Below are 12,354 nucleotides of genomic sequence, written 5' to 3' on the forward strand. Positions count from 1 at the left end.
TCTGGGTTTTGGCGCAGGTCATCCTCCGACGAATTTTGAGCGCTGCTGTGCAGAATCTAGCAACATGGTATGTTGTTGCAAGTACTGGTATCTGAGAGCAGCAGGGAGATTCAGAATTGCCCTGTGCGCCCTGGGTACTTATGAAGTAGTGGGGAATTCAGGATAATACGAATGCCTCTGTGATAGGGTCACTGGAGAAGGACATACTCTGCCGTTTCTATTTGTCCCGAGTCACAGGGGCATTGTCTCTCCGAGTAGTCAATCTTCCTGTATGCCAAGCACTCCAGAAAGAAATCGTGGGCTGAAAGTGGGCGGAGGGCAGCCTTGGGCTTGTCCGTATGTAAGTGTGCATATAGATGGCACAGCACCATGTGAGTGGATCCATTTGCAGGCTGGACACTTGCATGCACACTTATCACTGGTGTTCTAACTCTACATAGGAATGGGCTGACTTGCAGGTTACTCCTCCTATCCAGTCCGTACGGGGCAGCTATGGCTACTTGGGGGGGGGGGGGGCATGCCTGAGAGTGACCCCTCCGGCAGAATTCAAGCCCGTGCCCTGAATTGTCAGCCTTTGTTATTATCATCATTAAACGTAACTCACTACTTTATTATTATTTTTTAAGGCATTTTTTCTTCTTCGGCCCAATTCCTCCCTAGACCGCCGGGCTCCAAGGGCCGCGGATCCCTGAGCAGGGCGAGCCCTTTCTTCCGTCGCTGCCCGCAGAGCTGCCCCTGGTTCGCCCCAATCCCGGCCACGAATGCCGGCTTCTCCCGCCGCCGCTCCGGCCACCAGGGCAGCGAAGGCGGAGGTTGGCGGGGCGGGCCGAGCGCGGGGCCAGAGCAGGGCCGGGGAGGGTTGCGTCCGGCCCGCGAGCTGCGCAGCCCCGAGGAGGCAGGCGGAGGCGCCGCCGCTGCGCTGCGCGGAGAGGGCGATCCTGCCGGCGACGGGCTGCAGGGGCAGGGGAGACGCGGCTCAAAGCAGGCGGGCGCCACCGAGGGAGGGAGCCTTGGCTCCCGGCCAGTCCAGACCCGGCGCGGGGCGCGAGGTTCAACTCCTGGTGCGGACACGGGGACTTCGGAAGCGGCGCTGCGCCACTGGCCCATCCCGCCCAGCGCTGCCCACACTGGCTGGCAGCGGCTCTGCAGGGTTTCCCCGCCCCACAGGGAGACGCTAACTTTTCTTTTAGCCAAAGAGGTAAGCGTAGGGGGGGCTGGGACCAATGTTATTTCAATTACTACTTCACACGTTCTTTCTGGCTGACTGCTGGGTTTAGATTACCTGAGGCGCTAGAGAGTTTCCAGGGAGCGAGCCCTCAGAGTTACTGTATTTCCAAGGAAGCCAACCAACATCAATGGCACTGTTAGCAATGAACCCGAATGCACATTCACCAGCCCAGTTGTAAACTTGGCAGCCGGCTGATTAAAAACCTTTGCCGTGACCTTTTTGTTAATCGAATAGGATATACTGACTGCAGAGTTTGGATTTAAGTTAAGTGCGGAATGAATACAGTGCGGATTGTGATGACTTGAGACCCTGCTTCTCCCTGGATTCCCCAACCCCCTCACTTGGGTGCAGTGAAGTACACCATGTTGCCTCCTCCTCCTTACTCCTTGGAACAACTGGACACTCAGCTTTCCCTGTCATCTTTGTTTAGACTTAGTTATGTTTCAGAGGACTCAAACCATTTGCCTTTCGACCGCGGCAAACCCTGCTTCCTCTCATTTCCTTATATACAGACTTGCACGCAATGGTGTGTGCTGACTCACATGACAGTACACCTGTATAATACCTGGTGGGAAGGATCAGGCACAGTTCTTACTAAGGTCGTAAACCTGTGTCTTAGCTCCGCTGCAGCAAATTGCAGGTGGACTTACATGATCAAATACTTTCTCCATACAAAGCATGTACTTTTCAAGTCAATGCTTTTTGTACTTTTTATTGATGGTTTTTTGTGCTACACTGGTACCTCAGGTTAAGAACTTAATTCGTTCTGGAGGTCCGTTCTTAACCTGAAACTGTTCTTAACCTCAGGTACCACTTTAGTTAATGGGGTCTCCCGCTGCCGCCGCACGATTTCTGTTCTCATCCTGAAGCAAAGTTCTTAACCCAAGGTACTATTTCTGGGTTAGCGGAGTCTGTAACCCGAGGTACCACTGTATATGCTGGCTGGTTAAACCAGGTGTGGGTAGCCGAAAACTCAAACTCTCAGTAAGTGAAGGACTTCCCCTGCATGCAAAGACAGGCTCCAGCGGATCAAGTGGGTGGGACCAAGAATGAGTCCAATGGTCCAGAAGGTGGTTTCTGCATTTTCCGTAGGCAGTGATGTCCAAACTTTTTTTCAAAGAGGGCCAGATTTGATGAAGTGAAGGGCTGTGAGGGCCGACCAAAGAGCCAACCACAATTGAAGTTGTTGAGGGTTTTTTGGGATTTTACCCCAGGAAATAAACTGCCATAGGGGCCGAATTAAATCAACCAGCAGGCCGGATTAGGCCCCCTGAAATATACTCAGAGTCGCAAAGTGATTTCATGCTCTTTATTCAGCTCATAGTGGTGAGGAGGAATGAATGAAAGTCCCCTCAAAGTATCTGCTTTATATACATTATTTACACAATGGGCTGCACATGATTGGCTAATTCCGGAATTCTACTGTAAGCCAATCAGGTTGTGGATTCACTTCTATCTGGAGCATGATTGGGTAGTTCCTGCCAACCAATCATACTGCTGCATTGTTCTAGGACCAATCAGACTGCTGCATTCTGAATCCTATTGTTCTAGGACCAATCAGACTGCTGCCTTTTGGATCCTATTGTTCTAGGACCAATCAGACTGCTGCAGTTTGGATCCTATTCAACTCAGTACATAACACCCCCGAAACAGACTTTGGACATGCCTGCCGTAGAGGGAAGTGAAGGGCAGATGGAGCCCATCAAGGTAGCCCATCTAGGAGAGGGAAACCCCCTGATCCCAAACCTCAGCTGCCTTGCAGGACATATTTGGGAGAAGAAAAGGTTAAACCATACACAAATCTGGAGTGGGGTCCCTAAGACAGCTGGATGGCATCTTGGATGCCTCCATCCGGCAACTCCGACAGCCAAGCTGGTACCAAATGTCTTGGTCTGCTTTCCTTTGGACCACATCAGCAAGGCCAAAAGTGTGGTCTTGTCAACTGGGCAGCCCACTTCACTGCTGCAATGCAGTGGTTTGACTTCACCTCTGGAGGCACACTCCACTGTCTCATCAAGGCAGATGGATGCTGACAACAACAAAAATCTCTCCGCGTCGAAAATTAGCCTGTCAATGGCTAATATCCTCCTCTCTGACTTCCAGTTTTCTATGTGCAGGGAATTTAATATCTACAAAAAGAAACATTTGGTCAGTTGAGACCCCACCTCACCCACATGCGCACGCACTCACACAATACGAAGCAGTGCAGCTCAGACACAGGTTTACCACCTCAGGACTTTGACATCTGGAGAAGTACACGCACACATTTCATGCCAAGTAGAATGAACAAGCTACCTGCATGCACAGTGCCATTGGCCTATGCACAAATATGCACTCCTAGTGCATGGCTGAAGTAATTCCTGTTTGGGGGCGGGTTGGAGAGAGCAACAGGAAGGAAGCCTGCACTGAACAATGGGAGGAAATGGGACAACTGGGGGGGGGGAGGCTCAGCGAGCGCAAAGTGGTGTAATGTGCAGCAGCTAGGTCCACGGAAAAAACATTCAGCCTGGGATGCTTTACAAGCAAGACTCCTAAGGATACCTTATAGCCCTCCTGTGGCACCAGCCGCTGCACCCACAATGAGTGAAGAGGGGGGTGAGAACAGGTAAGCCATTGCCGGAATTACAGTAGTTTAATCCAGAGTAGTTTCTGTAGCAGTTGCATGGGCGAAAACTTTCCTAACTGGGGATGGGAGTGAGTCAGGAGAGCTGCCAAAGGCGCATTGTGGAGCCGATACACAGCCATGGCTAAGAGACCACCAGAAGCTCCCAGCTTCAGATCTTGCACGTACCATGAATGTGCTGGGTAGCTCTAAGCAAGCAGCTCTGCCTCAGACCCCATCACCTGCAGCCTCCCAGAGGCACGAGACATTTCACAGCAGCGTAATGGAAGAGAAGCTCCTTGAAAGGGAAGTGCCAGGTATATAGGCCAAGTATTTTTGATATACATAATGTTGGGGAGAAATACGAGTTCTGATTAATTCTTTTCAATAATCATTTTATTTATTTCTTGAACACGAAGTGATTTGCACCCAACCAAGTGATATGGCCACATCCCTGAGAATGGCTGTGAGCAGGAGGCAGACTGTGGTCCCTCCAGCAGCTGCTGCCATTCTTACAAAGTAGAACGTGGTCTGGTTCAGTAAGACATTTGTGTTTCTTAAGCAAAAGAGCGCACCTGGGATCATTTAATGCAGATTAGATACAGATCACAAGTATGCATCCTTTCTTTGTAAATTAAGCATGTGTTGATTGACTGTTGGGAATCTTTCCTATTCCAAGATTTTTGTACAGTGCCCAGAAAGCATTTGCTATTGGGCACCTACCGTAATTTAGGAATGAGAATACCTGAGTAAATTCAGCGTGTTTTTTAAAATGCTGAAATAAGACCATCCCTGTTTTTAGAACATGGGGGTTCTCTTGCTTGATTAGATCAAGATCCAAATATTCCAGCATTCTGTTTCCAACAGTGGGCAGTAAGAATCCTTCAGCAAGCTCACAAACAAGGCATGAAGGTGACATAGACTCTCTTTGTCCCATCCCCCCTGTCCCCCACCGCCACTGCCTCCACCCACTACTACCTGGTACCCCACTACAGGGGTACACTGTTTCTGAACTTGTAAGTTCCATTTAGACATCATAGCTAATCACAGTTGACAGACCTACCCTCCGTGAATTGGCCCAAACTTCTTTAAAAGTTTCTAAATTAGGGTAGAACTACATACAGCTGCATGCATCTGCACAAATGTCTGATGGTTGCTTTTCCGAAAGAAATGCAGGTTTTCGAGTGGGATTTGGAGTTGAGAAGCCAAGGGTGTGTGGGAGATGGCATTTAACTATTTTCTACCCACCATATCTCTGCTCCGCATCTCTTTCTCTCTTTCATAAGAGTCCTAGATCAAACTAAAGGCCTATCTAGTCCAGGGTTCTGTCCTCACAATGTCCTGGTGCCTATGGGGAGGCCCACATGCAGGCAGTGCATACAACAAAACTCTCCTGCTCATGGTCTCCTGCAACTGGTTTTCAGAGGTATACCACCTCCAATCCTGAGGGCAATATAATGCACAGAGAGAGAGAGCACACACACCACAAGCCACTTTGCCTTTTGCAGTGTTTGAAACATGTTTGGAGATGCTGTCTCAAAGGTTTGGGATGAGGGTGAGGATGAAAAACCTGGTATAATAGCGGCATATAACATTTTAGAAATTAATATGGGACCCAGGGGGGAGCAGCTGGGGATGGTTTTGTGCAGGAAAAAATGTGAATGGAGACATAGGCATCCCATCCCCCACTGCTTCTGCCACTTCTCCATTCCAAATCTTCTCTTCCCACAGCTTCCCTCCTAGGGAAAAGCAGCTGTTGTGCTTTCGTTGCACCCCTTTGCATGTAACATTTGGTTAGGATCTGACTGGTTAGGATCCCCTATTGGTGCATCTTGTGGTCTGAGACATCTGCCCTTCCAGAATAAGCCATGGCAAAGCTCCCATATTTCACCTTCTACAATGCACCATGATGTGAAACTGAATTAAACAACTAAGGGAAATCAAATGAACACAAGACTTGGGAGTCAGGGAAATAAGTAAGAAATATATTATTTTAATTCATTTTGCAAGAGCGATGATTAATCAGGAGTGCAGATTGCCCAGGAGTGAGACTTGCCAGTTCCGGATTTAGACTGAATTTTTGTAAAGACCAGCACTCGCAAAGGAAAGTCATTGGTCTCCATCTATTTGCAGAAACCAGAGAGATTTCTGAGCCGATAGCAGGAAGGGCTTCTGCAAAACAGGGGGGGGGGGGACCCTCCCATCCTGAGTCTGCCTAGCAGCCTGGATGCTGTCTTAGTTGCTGGCAGACGGGCTGTGTGAAGGAGGCCCTTGCTGTGTGTGACTCACAGTTTGGTGACCTCTCTCATGCCCTTAGCTAGCAGTCAGGCAGATTACAGCAGTGCCTTTCCAGTCACAAACCCCTCCCCATATTGGTCACCCCGGCAGAATCTCACTCCAGCCACAATCCAGTTGTTTCACTCTGGGATGGGCCTCCATCTTCCTGCACAGAGGACAGGGTTCTGAATGCTCTGCTGGCACTCTCACAGAGACAGCACAGGAGCAAGCAAGGGCTGGCTTCTCAGGACTCGCAGAGACTGCATATCAGCCCAATGTCAGGACTTTGTGCAGAGCCAAGTTTTGTGTGACAGAAGTCTGTCAGCCCCATCTTCCTGAGAAAGTGGGGGGGGGGCAGGTTTTCCATGTGAGACCATTGCTGTTCTCTGGGAGCTTTTGTCTAGGCGAAACTTTAGCATGAAAGTTATGAGCACCAAGGAAGCCAGACTACAGGAAAGACAATTTTATGCTGCTGAATTAATCTCAAGGTATATGAACTCCTGAGCCTTTTTATCTGCACAAATTGAAGACAAGGATAGGGGTGCATGAGGCAAGCCAAGGATTCCCATAGACTTAGCTCTTCTCCATTCCTCCCAGTTCCAGGAGAGATGTTCTGCTGCCTTCCTGTGCCAGGTTTTTAATTGTTTTCTTTCCTTTCCCTCAGGTGGTAGCCTGGAAAAAGCTCTCTCCTCCCTTGCCAAGGGGACATGCACCACCAGTGCTCTGTGGACTCTGACATTGCAGACTGGCTGGCCTTCATCCATCTGGAGAGATACTGGGATACCTTCAAGAAACAAGGATATGGCTCCGTGAAAGATGTGATCTCTCTCAGTAAGGAGGACCTGCAGAAGCTTGGCATCACCGCTACTGGGCACCGCAAAAGGATTCTGAATTTAGTGCAACAAACTCGACTGCTTGTGAGGGACAGAAGTGGACACATGGCAGGAGATGCTCGTCACAGGTCTGGCAAGTGTGTAGATTCTCTGGATGGGACTAATGCGGCAGAGAAGAATGAAGTGGGCACAAAGAAAGAAGTCTTGGTGGAAACTATTCCCAGCCTTGGGGTTGATCTTGACTGTGAAGACAACAGTCAGCATCCACGGTTGAACAAGGAACCGACGCCTCCTGTGACCAAGCCAGTGCCCAAACCCAGGACGTTGTTTCCTCGCGCGCACCAAGCAGCCAAGCCAGAGAAAGTCTCATTGGCACAAACACCAGTCTGCAATCCCACGTCTTGCTCTGAACAACCTCTAAGAACGTTTATTATTCTGGAGGGATTTGATCCAGGGGAAAGTACCACGGATGCTGAGAGGCTTGAGTTCAGTCCAAAGCACCAGCCAGGGCCAGGAGACAAAGTCCAAGGGGTCACCCTGCCACCTCAGAGTAGACCAAAGGAGGGCCACTTGGAATATGCTCTGCAGTGTTTTGCTCCTGGGAGCGGCATGAGTGGGGAGGTCAGGAGTGTGCATGAACTCACCTGCTCATCCACCTTCAAGAGCCAGCCTGAGGACACCGGCAGTCCAACGGAGTCAAGGCCAACTGCCGGCCAAGTGCAGAAAGAGCCCTTGCTGCTTCCTTCTGCCCTCACCAAGTCAGCCTCCCCAGAGGAGCAGAAAGACTCTGTGTCAGATGTCACTGTGCCCTTGCCAGTGAAAAGCATGGAGGCGAAGGAAACTGTGAGGAGTCAGCCTTCTGACCTGGTCAAGCAAAATGGGACTGTGACCGTGGAGAATGCCAAGTGAGTATTTATGCCTTTCCTAGCAGTCCTCTTTCAGGAAACCAACAGAAAGGCCTCAGGTAAAATAGGAACGGGGTCATTTGGTTGTGGCAGTTGCAGATAATTAGTTCTGCACCCCGGTCCTTTGGAGTTGGTGACTGGATCCCTGTTGGACCTTGCAGCCAGCCAGTCAGCCTGCCTTAAGTGATGCACAAGGCTAGGGCGTATGTGGGCTGGAACAAAGGCCTTTTCATGGCTCTGAGAATGCATTTGTACATTCCTGAGGAACAGCGTCCCACAACTGCACTACCTAGTATGCCAAGGGAAGCTGGTCCCATATAGCCCTCATCTTGGGTGATAGGATGGCATGGAACCTAGGCTAATTCGCATCCTGAAAACAAAAACACTGACCTTTTGCTCCACAGTCAGTTTGAGGCATGCCAGGGCAGCTCTGGGGATCAGGGTCAGGTGGGGATGTCACAAATGTGTCCTTTAAGAGCTGCAGTGAGTTTTAGAGTTTTAGGGGTTACCTGCAAGTTCACACTGCAGGGCTTCACACTTCTCATGAACGTGGTTGCCAGGCCTGGTTCAGTGGTGCTGACTCTTGAGGACAGCTTCACTCCTAAAAATCTAAAATGAAACCCTATTACACTGTCAGCCAGATCCAGGCAAAGTCTTAAATAAAGTTAATACATAAAAAGAGAAAGAGGTCAAACTTAACAGTGACCATGACAAATCCAGAATGCGGCAGCTAGACTGGTGACTGGGAATGGCTGCCAAGAACATATAACCCCAGTCCTGAAAGACCTACATTAAATTGTGCTCGGAAACGTACTGGGAGCCAAAGTGTTGGTGCTGACCTTGAAAGCCCTAAATGGCCTCGGCCCAGTATAACTGAAGGAGATTCTCCACCCCAATCATTCTGCCCGGACACTGAGGTCCAGCGCTGAGGGCCTTCTGGCGGTTCTCTCCCTGTGAGAAGTGAGCTTACAGGAAACCAGGCAGAAGACCTTCTCAGTAGAGGCGCCTGCCCTGTGGAACGCCCTCCCATCAAATGTCAAGGAAATAAACAACCATCTGACTTTTAGAAGACAGCTGAAGGTAGCTCTGTTTAGGGAAGTTTTTAATGTTTGATGTTTTATCGCGTATATATATATATATATATATATATTCTGTTGGGAGCTGCTCAGAGTGACTGGGGAAACCCAGCCAAATGGGCGGCATATAAATAATAAAATATTATTATTATTATTATTATTATTATTATTATTATTATTATTATTATTTTCTGTATGAGAGCAGTGCACTCTGAAAGATGGAGCACACACAGACACACACATTACTGATATATTGTGTTATGCACTTTGTCTGATTACAGCAGCATAAAATTCAGGGGTGGGGAACCCCTGACCCATGGGCCCAGCTTGGGATCCAGACTTCCCCATTTGACCCTCTAGAATAGGCTTCCTCAACCTCGGCCCTCCAGATGTTTTTGGCCTACCACTCCCATGATCCCCAGCTAGCAGGGCCAGCGGTCAGAGATGATGGGAATTGTAGTCTCAAAACATCTGGAGGGCCGAGGATGAGGAAGCCTGCTCTAGGACATTTTGGAGAAGCTATGCTGCCCCACCCCCACCTTGCACCCGGCATTATACATAAATTGGGAGCTTGAAGTGGTCTCCCAATGGTTCCTCCATCGGAGCAAGCCTCACTACCACCCGCCTGTCAGAAGACGCATGGCAATAGCATGCCTTGTTCAAGGCGGGGAAAGCAGCTTCCATTACTGGTTGCTTTGGCTGCGTGTGCTTCAAAGAACAGTATTTGGAGAGAGAAGTGTTTTCATCCTCCCAGTGCTGCTCTTTGAAGCAGCCCTGCACTGTACAGCGCTAAGCATGATAGACCTCCCCCCCCCACACACACACACATTAGCTGGTGTGAATGGAGATCAACCCAGCCTGAGCTGGGTGTGTTGTGAGATCTCCCTGCAGGGCCCTCTTACCCACCCAAACATACTCAGTTTGGCTGGGCTTTAGAATTCAAAGCACCTCACAATCAGCAACACACTCCTAAAAGGGAGGTCAAAACCACACTTTTAGCCTTGCATTACTGCCTTCAAGGTGCTTTGAAGTTCTGACTCTGGGACTTCAAAGCACCAGACGTCATTTGTGATGTCACTTGATGGGCAGACCCATCCACCCTGTCACTTTTGTCCTGCGAGGCAAATCCTTACGAGGTTCTGGTACATGGAGCCAAAATGGTTGACATATCCCTGATATAAACGAATAAAACCACAAACTACATGGCTGGCTGTAGAGTAGAGGGAGTGTTGCTGTGGAGGTGGTTGGCAGGTGTGATAGTTTTGGATATGATGCCTGGCTACTTGGCTAGGATGAAAAGGATGAATTATCCAGGAGCGCCTGTGAGCAAAGTGCAAAGGAGGTCTGGAACATGGAATCTCTCCTGGATTTACCATATATCTCTGCTCCATTCTTGCAGGTCCTTGGGACAGCTCTGCCTAGATCATCCTCCACAGGGACTTGATAACAGATCAGGTGAGAGCGGCAATAGCATCCTTTGTCCACTTAGCTATTGCTGCGTGGGAAGAGCTAGAACCAGATCAGACATAGGAGCCAATGAGGGGGATGGACACTGTGAGAGTAAATGTTGGTTTGGGTTCCATATGCTCCTAAATCTGAAAGCTGTACAGGGTCTATGCACACTTCCTAGGGGAACTGGCTGTGTTTACCCTTCATGGGCACAGGAGCCTAGGAGTTCAGAGCCCACCTGATAAATGCTAAACACAAGGCCCAGAACAGACAAGACACAAGGGGCTCTGAATTTGTTTGGAACAGCAGCGGTGAAGAAGGAAGAATGTAAATCCCCATTGTCAAAGCTGCTACATGTGTGTGTTTTGCCCTGTGAGACAAACAGCAGTTGGAGGGTGGATTAAGATTGGGGGAAGGGTCCTTTTTATTCAGGGGACTCAGCTATACAGCTGCAAATAAAAACATTTTAAGTGTGTTGTAAAGTGCATTATACAAATGTGGCACTAGATGGCGTATTTTTCAAAACGTTTTTTAAAAAAGCATTTCCACGTTTTTTAATATGTGTGTAGATTCCACCCAGGTAGAAACAAACATGTGGAATCCAAAAATCTCCTGCATCTCATCTGTTTTGGCCCTCTTAAGAGACCAGAGACCAGTGAGGGCTTTTCTTGCTGCCACTTCAGCCCTCCTGACATTTCAGCTTTTGTTTCCCCACAGGACCTGTTGAGGACTCCATCAGTCCCTACTGCGAGAGCATGTTTGGGCAATGGTGGCCTGCCCAGGAGCAGGTGAGGAGATATGCAAATATGGAGTAAGGGGCAAGGAGTGTGAAAGCCAATGAGAATGCTTTGCATTGATTCCTGCTCAGGCTCAGTTCTGCTAATTCAAGAGTCCACCTTATCCCTTATACACCCAGTAGATCACAGGAGAGTTTCTCCTGCAAGTTCTAGAGATCTCAGAAGCCCACTCCACAGTAACTCTGAGCGGGGCTTTTAGTGTGGCTGCCTCTGTCCTGTGGAACAGCATTCCTGTTGTGATGCAACAGGCACCCGTGATCTGCACTTTCGAGAAGCAGTTGAATACATTTTTGTTCCAACAGGTTATTTCAGCTGGATAAATGGGCTGCAAGGTTTTAGTCTTGTTTAAAAAGTATTTGCTGCTTTGTTTTGAACTGTTTTTAATTATCCTACGTGAAAATTGCCTTGAGATGGTGGCTTAGAAGATGATTAATAACAAGCACAGCAACATCAGCCATGATCGAAGCAGCAGCTCATTACACCTCAGAAGTGGTTAGGGGGGATGCCAGAGGCCTAGTATGGCACCCCACTTTCTAAGTTCACCCCCACTTTTCTGAGCAATGAGATGCCCCAGGCACACAGCACTTAACCGGGATTTGGTTTCCCTTGGAAGGAGATTCTCTGGAGGCTCCCAAAGTTCTGTAATAATGGAGCTTATGTCCAAAAGCACATAAGGTCTAGCATAGCTGGAGGCACAGCTTAGCACTCCTGACAGACAGCCAAAGATGGCCAATACCTTCCTGCCCTGATTGTGAGCTTTCTCAAGGTGTCTGGGTAGCCACTGCTGGAAACTTAAAACTAGGTTAGATTGATCTTTTGATCTGATCCAACCTGGCAGCTTGGTGTGCATCAATTTGTACACAGGGCATAGAGTTCTGGAGCTTGTCTTTCAGCAGGCAAAGAAAAGGAAAGGAAACAAGAACTACCTTTGTCTCCTAAACATTCTATGAGAATCTTCTTCCAGGCTGCAGGATCCCCTGAGTGGCAGGAATACGAAGAGTTGCCAGAATGTGCACCAAACCAGGGAGAAGAAAGGCCCATGTAAGTGGTTTTAGCTACTATTCTCTCCCTACTTCTCAACTCCTTTTCACCAGTGTTAAAAATAAGCTGAAAGGGGGGCAGGGACACACTGGGAAATATCTCAGAAGATGGCATCTCATTGGTGCAGTCTGCAAAGAAGTTCACCA

General features: G+C 48.8%; 1 protein-coding gene across 6 annotated transcripts in view; it reads left to right on the forward strand.

The window, feature by feature from the left end:
* The first annotated feature begins 877 nt into the window (after window positions 1-877).
* ARAP3 (ArfGAP with RhoGAP domain, ankyrin repeat and PH domain 3) overlaps window positions 878-12,354 on the forward strand; it is a 39,267-nt gene continuing 27,790 nt past the window's right edge. For 2 of the 6 annotated variants that reach the window (XM_028738161.2, XM_028738164.2), the window contains exons 1-5: window positions 3,684-3,833; window positions 6,772-7,845; window positions 10,321-10,376; window positions 11,088-11,158; window positions 12,132-12,208. In XM_028738161.2, the coding sequence (XP_028593994.2) occupies window positions 6,815-7,845; window positions 10,321-10,376; window positions 11,088-11,158; window positions 12,132-12,208 (1,235 nt within the window). In that variant the 5' untranslated portion in view covers window positions 3,684-3,833; window positions 6,772-6,814. Of the gene's footprint in view, window positions 1,199-3,683; window positions 3,834-6,249; window positions 6,596-6,771; window positions 7,846-10,320; window positions 10,377-11,087; window positions 11,159-12,060; window positions 12,209-12,354 lie in introns of those variants that run through there. The other 4 variants (XM_028738162.2, XM_028738163.2, XM_028738165.2 and 1 more) reach the window with 4 other exon arrangements.

The sequence above is a fragment of the Podarcis muralis genome, chromosome 8 (genome assembly GCF_964188315.1).
Source record: "Podarcis muralis chromosome 8, rPodMur119.hap1.1, whole genome shotgun sequence".
Classification (NCBI taxonomy): Eukaryota; Metazoa; Chordata; class Lepidosauria; order Squamata; family Lacertidae; genus Podarcis; species Podarcis muralis.